The following is a 7,779-nucleotide window of genomic DNA, read 5'->3' on the forward strand; positions in this document are numbered from 1 at the left end:
TTCTTGGGTTGGCTTGGAGCTTTGCATGATTTGGTTTCTCGATTCTTTTTACGTTCATCGATTGAATCTCGGATAATCTGCCGCATTCAAAGCAGCAAGATTGAATTAATAATGAAAGATTTTATACATATCGGAAACTTATACGTACATATCATATTGGTCAGGTTCCAATCCCAATTCTGAGCTTTTTAGATTGAGAGACTGACAAACATAAGGGTTATTGACGAAGTTGTAGATTTTTCCATGGGGTACTGAATAAAAGTAGTGGAAAATAGAGGCTTTTTGAGAAGTTGGAGGAATATACTTTTGTTACGTTTGGTTTTGTTAAGAGATTTGAAGGTTATTTTATTCATGTTCAATGAAATGAGAAGGGAAATATGCCGTTCGCGTGATTTGGAGAGCAATGGAATTGAGAAGGGCTGGTTATGCAGCTGTTATTGTGATTTTGCTTTCCGCATTGTCAATAAGGGGTTCAGAGGTGAAGAGGAAGTTGGCAGAAACAGTCATTAGCAATGGTGATTCGACAGAGACAGATGGTCATGACATGGTATTGAACTCATGAATTACAATTCTTTCGAGGTTTTTGTTTATTTATTTTTGTACGAAATACGATTAGAAATTAGGGATTTTTTTTTTTATTTCAATTCGTTATGCAATTGTGGTATAGGGATGGCAGATGTTTGGAATAGGATGCCTTTATGACTTCGTGGAAATTATCAAGTAATGGTAGTTAAATACTTGCTGCGATATACAGGTTCTTTTACTTTTGAGAAACAAAAGTCTTTGTTTTATTAAACCATACATCAAATGCACTCAGCCAAGATAAGTGACTGAACACATGTGGGTACATCTTCAATATCAATAACATCAGAAACTAAGGAAATCGCTTGTTTGGCTAAGTTGTGAGCAACTTGGTTAGCTTCCCTTCTGATATGTCTTACTGCCCATCTACGAAGAGAGGACAGAACTGCCTTTGTGTCTTCAACTATAACATATATGTCGTGCTCCAGTTTGTTGTTGAATTCTTGATTGCATTCACAACCAGTAGAGTCCCCTTCAAGATCAATTACCTGCAGTTCCAATTCTAAGCAGAATTTTGTAGCAGTGAAAGCTTCCCGCTGCGCTTCAGCTGTGAACATATCAGGATTTGAAGTTCTAGGGGCTCTTAGAGCTGCCAATTGATGACCCTCATGATCCCTCTTAGCTACTCCAATACCTACTTTATTCTTCTTCAAGTCAACTGAGATATCCCAGTTGACATTAAAAGATCCCTCCTGAGGCTTTTCCCAAATTGTCATTGAGCTTTGTTCAGTAGTACCTTCAACAATCTTCTCCTCTTGAAGCCTTCTAAACTCTGCTAAATCTGCCGTTGCATTCCTCAATAGTATGTTAGAATGAGTAAAAGAGCCTCTGGGAATAAATGCATTCTTCTCATCCATAAACCTCAGTCCACTACTGAAACTTCTTCCATTTCTTCATCCTCCAGAGTGCGACTCAATACTATTAAAAACTGTTAAAAAGATCGCCTTGTACACATCTTTTTTGAATCCTTCTTTCCATTTGGCTCGATACATTCTTTTCTGCAGGACAGGACCATAACATATGTCCAGGCGATATACAGTTTCTAGATGCACATAATATTATAAATTACTTTAAATATATATTGGTGATTACCTTGTTTAGACTATTAGTTGAATCTGTTTGGCCAATCTATGTTGTTGTGCTACCATTAGAATGAACTAGAGGTCTTTTTTCCCCAATAAAAGCTTGATACATAAAGGGGGTTGCAGGAGTTCAAGGGGAATCAAATGGGTGAGGGGATTTGAATAGATATGGCGGAATTCTCAATATGGGAATGCTTCTACAACATTGTGAAAGGCAGCCTACCTGGTTAGAGTGTGTGCTGCGACATTGGTACTTCGGTAGACTTTGACAATTGATCAAGAGTCTGTGTGCTTTAGCACGGTGTAGATGCCTTTGATTTAGAGGAGCATCTTCCAGTCTCATGTGATATGGGCAGGTAGAATGGCAGTGATGATGATCTTTCATAGTGATATTACCCATGCCAAATGATCTTCCATGTCAAATTTGAAAGGCTAATGTAATTATTTCCATGCAAATGACTTTAGGAGCGTTATGTTATGGATGAGCAAAATTCTAATTTTCTCTAGATATTCCATTTACATGTTCAGGAGTAGATCAATTTGTAACTAACATCACTATGGGGCTTCAAATATATGATTTTGAGCTATGTCTAATATTGCCCTGCCATAAGTTTAAGGAAAGTCAGTCTTAGTTGTTTTAGGTGTTCAGATCTCTGGGGTCTCAAGGTAGATAGAAGCAAACAACTCAGGTATGAAACTGGTTTAATCTCAATTAATGTCGTTTTCATTTGATACACACACGAAAGAATAGCTGCCAAAAGGGGAAAAAGATAAGAGTACCACATCTATTGTACCATTTGCAGTAAACTGATGTTCTATGAATTATTAAATGATTTCAGTGTGCATTATCCTTCTTCAAGTGCATGTTTGTTAATGGATGTATGTAGAAAACATCATTTGTCACATCATCCTCCTCAGCAATGTTGTATCTTAATATAATTAAGGCATCTTATGAATTAATATATATCTGTGTAGCGTAACAGCAATTGCAGTAAGGAACGGGATGGAAACTTTATAGTTCTCAAACTGAACTCATAGAGAATTAGTAAACTTTGTAACGAGTTGGACCGAGTTAAAGAGGTTATAGCTCTCACAAACTGATAGAGAATAGTAAACTTTGTAAGGAGTTTTACTGATTTAAAGAGGTATTTGATGAAATATTCTAACTGCAGGTGGTACAGATATGGATTCATTGCAGGAAAGAATTGATAAACAGGAAAGATTCTCTAGTTTTTTATTTTTCCATCCTAAAGGAAGCAATCACCAATAGAATATCAGCATTTTTCCCAATAGTAAACATAGAAAGATATTCAAGAGTTCTACCTTCCCATATTAGACAAACAGTTCTGGATTGCTTGAGAAGAAAAAATCTTCGGCTTCACGTTCCTGGCAAAGTGGCTAGCACAGAGAAATGGATCATTAATTGTGTTGAGGGGCCTCAGAGTTGGCCAAATGCCCCAAGAAGATATCTGGTTAGTCAGTCACATCGACAGATAGCAGCAAACCCTCCTCCAGCTCTAGCTCCTATCCCAGCATCAGCCTCACCTAGTAATGATCCAGCACCATCTGATCTAGTTCCTGCCAATTATTCATCTCCGAGCACCATAAATTTTCCACCTGTTCACCATGTTGTTCCAGGAAAATCACCAAAAAAGCATGATGGCACTAAGATGGAAAAAATTGTTGTTGTCGCTGCCACTGCAGCAGGAGTCCTTGCCTTCGTTGCACTGCTCCTCTTTTGCTGTCTTAAGGGTAGTAGCAAAAAAATTGGTGGAAGAAATGGACAAAGAGATGAAAGACCTCTTCTCACGTTAAGCCTGAATTTTTTTTCCACTGGTATGCATTTGTCAGGATTTTGTGCATTACTCATTATTGTCTCCAATTATAGTTCATGTTCTGATGATCTCTAGAACATTAATCTTTCAGGTTCTTCACAAAAGTCTGTTAGTTTAGGAAACTCAAGTCGTAAAGATCTCAGTTTTGATAGTGGAAAGAATCCATCTTTACTTATCAATATGTCCCTAAAGCATGGAAACAATGATTCCTCGCTGGCTGTGGCACCAGCATCAGAAGGTGCAGAGCCAGTGCCATTACCTCCTTTAAAACTCCCTCCTGGAAGATCAGCTCCTTTACCTCCTGATCCACCAAGTCCACAACCACCACCACCTCCTGTTACTCAGTCCCCACCACCTCCTAAAATTGCTCGACCTCCACCTGCTCCACCAAAACTAATGCCTAGGAAAAATCGATCATCATGTCTTGGACCACTTCGTGAAAGACAAGAGGGAGATGATCTTGATGGGGAGTCTGGAGCCCCGAAGACCAAGTTAAAACCATTCTTCTGGGACAAGGTTCTTGCCAACCCTGATCAATCAATGGTCTGGCATGAGATCAGCTCTGGATCATTCCAGTAAGAACATATCTATATCTTTTCAGTGAATAAGCACAAGTCAACTGTCATTCAACCGCTGAATCTTGTACAAATTTTACAGGTTCAATGAGGAGATGATAGAGTCGCTATTTGGTTATAACAATATGGACAAAAACAAAATTGACCGCAAGAAAGAGGCAGCATCACTTGAGTCTTCAGTCCAGTATATTCAGATCCTTGACCCTAAGAAAGCACAAAATTTATCGATTCTTCTACGAGCACTGAATGTGACAACAGAAGAAGTCCTTGATGCTCTTCAAGAAGGTCTCTCTCTCTCTCTCTCTCTCCTGGAAAGGCCATTAGTGAAAAAAGCATTTCATTATTAGTATGAATAAATGAAAATTCTTAGGAATTTTCCTAGCTCTATTCGTGAAGAGCTCCCTTCATATACACACAAGAAAATTGCTGTTTGTTTCAAGAAATAGCTGAAGCTGCAAAGTGACATCACGTGTACTAAGAGAAGCATGAAAAAATCATTTAGTGAGATTGCTTGAAAAAAGCAAAATATACATATACACATCAAGATTTGAAAAAAATAGAAACAGAATTGTCTTGAATTTTCATGTAAGTTAAATTTTAACCAACTTGGTCTATTAATATTTAGATGAAGATTATATGGTGATCCTGTCAGGAACTGGAGTATCATTCTAGTTAGATGGGCTCAAAAGTTTTGTCATTTTATCATATTATGGTGCATATATTAATTATTTAATTCTGCTTGTTAATGTGTAGGGTGAATGTGCTCATAATTAATTAACTTCACCAAAACGATAGGTTTGGGATGTGACCAAGGTTCTGCACGTTTGGGCCTGTGCATTGAACAATTTGAATTGCAAAGCATTCAATTGGTATTGTTTCAGATGAAAAGAGAATTTTAGAAAAGACAAAATAGCTTGGGTAATAGAAGTATATCGGCTGCAGACCATTCATCCTCAATACCATGCTCGTGTACTGATTGGTACAAGTGAGGAAGTTATGTTGAAGGAAATATCAATGAACAAGCAGTATGTAAAGACTTGTGTGAAAGCTACACCAAAGAAACTACGAACAATATGTTTTATTTGCTATTACTTTTGCTAGCCTAGATGCAATTTAGTGTCTTGTTCCATGTCCACTTAGCCAAAGTTGTTTAGTCATGTTTATGTTTAACTTTATGTTTAAAGGCATGAAAGCTATAAATTAATTGAATCAGGTAATAAGCTTCCCGTGGAGCTCCTTCAGACATTGCTTAAGATGGCACCAACAACAGAAGAAGAACTAAAGCTCAGGCTGTTCAGTGGTGATCTTTCTCAACTGGGCCCTGCAGAGCAGTTCCTGAAAGTTTTGGTTGACTTTCCCTCAGCATTTAAACGACTAGAGTCACTTCTGTTTATGAGTTCGGTTCAGGAGGAGATCTCTAGTGTTAAAGAGTCCTTGGAAACTCTAGAGGTGAGACACTAGAGCCCCATTGAATTATATTTTGCAAGGTATCTCATTCTATAGTTCCTCTTTCAGTAGGCATGTAAAAGTACAGGATTGTGGACCATGGCATCCTCATGCTTTTTATGCCAGAGATACAAATTGTGTCTCCCATCTAATAATGTGGTTGAATGTAGCTCTAATGTCCCAGATCCTACATCCCTTTAGTAAACGGTATCCAAAAGTTTCTGGTTAGATAATCTGCCTCATCTTAAATGGCAGGTAGCTAGCAACAAACTAAGAAGCAGCAGGCTATTCCTAAAACTCTTGGAAGCAGTTCTCAAAACTGGAAACCGCATGAATGATGGTACTTTCAGAGGTGGCGCACATGCATTTAAGCTTGATACACTCTTGAAACTGTCAGATGTAAAAGGAACTGATGGCAAGACCACACTACTGCACTTTGTCGTTCAGGAGATCATCCGTTCTGAAGGCATACGAGCTATCCGTATAGCCAGAGCAAACAAGAGTGTCTCCAGCACGAAAACTGACAATTTTGCTGAGGATCACACTGAAGAATCAGCAGAGCATTATTGTAAGCTTGGTCTTCAGGTGGTTTCAGGCTTAAGCAGTGAACTCGAAGATATAAAAAAAGCAGCATTCATAGATTCTGATGGCCTAACAACTACAGTGTCAAGACTCCACCACTCAATGATAAAAACTAAAGATTTCCTGAATGCTGAGATGAAGAGTCTGGATGAAGACAGCAAATTCCATCATGTACTGGGTAATTTCGCGGAGTGTGTGGAAGCTGACATTTCAAGGCTATTGGAGGAAGAAAAGAGAATCTTGGCTCTGGTGAAACAAACCGCAGATTACTTCCATGGGAAAGCGGGAATGGATGAAGGCTTGCGCTTATTTGCAATTGTACGTGATTTCTTGAGAATGATAGACAAGGCATGTAAAGAGGTTAGGGATACTGGGATGAAGATGGTGAGGACTTCCATGAAAGAGGCTCCATCAGTGTCATCTTCTTCAGAAACTCATCAGCAGTCTTTAGAGGTACATCAGCGGCTATTTCCAGCAATAGTGGAGCGGCGGATGGACAACTCTAGTTCAGATGATGAGAGTCTCTCTTCTTAGCTTTCATCTTTAATAGGTGAACTAGAATGTTTGAATTGGAAGCATATATTTTCCTCTCCCCACATTTGAATTGAAGTAAAAAAGCTTTCTGCTATTATATTGCATATGCTTTGGATGCATCTGCAACTGGAAGTAGCTTTCATCTGCACTGCTATTAGGCTATGTCAGCTTTCAAGTATGTCCAATGAGATGCAAATCCCCAAAACCAGCCAGGGGTTTATGATTTGAACCCCCCACTCATCACCTGTAGGTAGTTGTCAAAATTTACCTGATTCAACAAGCATATATAAGAAATAGAGGCATGAAATTTGCATTGCACAATCAAAGTGCCTCCTCTCCACAAGTACAAACTACAGAGTATTAACAGATTCCAAAATATTCAGATGTTTTACACTCGAGTAATGTTATACACCACACTATCATCCTATTTTGATCATACTAAATAGTATGTAACATATTCATTACCATTAGATGATAAAAAAACATGCAATAAATGATCATTTAATGGTGATAAATGTGTCATATTATACTTAGTGGGATGAAAGTGGGATGGTAGTATGGTGTATAGAATTTTCATTTACACTTTGCACCTCAAACTACTACAATTAACCCATTGCCTCCTCCGACTACCAAAAAGTTTTTAATGTGCACTCTTTATTAAGATTCGATTGTCACTATTATTACTTACTTTTCATCCATCTTAATAATTAGAATTCAACAAAATTGGCAAAACCACAAGCAGTTTGAGGATTCAAAGTGTACTTTTCCCAAATTTTTTTGCCTTGTATTTGACTCTTGGCTAGGTCCAAGAACAGAATACTGAGAGATCTTAAACTCCGTTTGGATTCGAAACTCACATCAACTCATCTCAATTCATCTCATCTCATCATTATAATTTTTTCAAATTTCCATACAAAATATAATAAACAATTCAACCTTTTCAAATATCAAAATAATGATAATATTAAAAATAATATTTTAACAATATTTTATTCAACTAATATAAAACCATCTCAACTCATCTCTAAATCCAAACGGGCCAATTCAACCTTGATATACTCGGTAAATGTCATTTATATGTTTATGAAAGTTCTTTTTTATAACACTACTATGAAGTATGAACCACATGATATATGAGACTAT

General features: G+C 37.6%; 1 protein-coding gene across 1 annotated transcript; it reads left to right on the forward strand.

Annotated features, from left to right (window-relative positions):
• Positions 1-403: 403 nt before the first annotated feature.
• On the forward strand, positions 404-6,925 carry LOC118346092 (formin-like protein 3). Its single transcript, XM_035687100.1, has 6 exons — positions 404-547; positions 2,837-3,500; positions 3,591-4,074; positions 4,157-4,359; positions 5,288-5,523; positions 5,776-6,925. The coding sequence occupies exons 1-6, from the start codon at positions 404-406 to the stop codon at positions 6,634-6,636; spliced, it is 2,592 nt and encodes an 863-aa protein (XP_035542993.1). The 3' UTR covers positions 6,637-6,925.
• The last annotated feature ends 854 nt before the right edge of the window (positions 6,926-7,779 follow it).

The sequence above is a fragment of the Juglans regia genome, unplaced genomic scaffold (genome assembly GCF_001411555.2).
Source record: "Juglans regia cultivar Chandler unplaced genomic scaffold, Walnut 2.0 Scaffold_67, whole genome shotgun sequence".
In the NCBI taxonomy this organism is placed as follows: domain Eukaryota; kingdom Viridiplantae; phylum Streptophyta; class Magnoliopsida; order Fagales; family Juglandaceae; genus Juglans; species Juglans regia.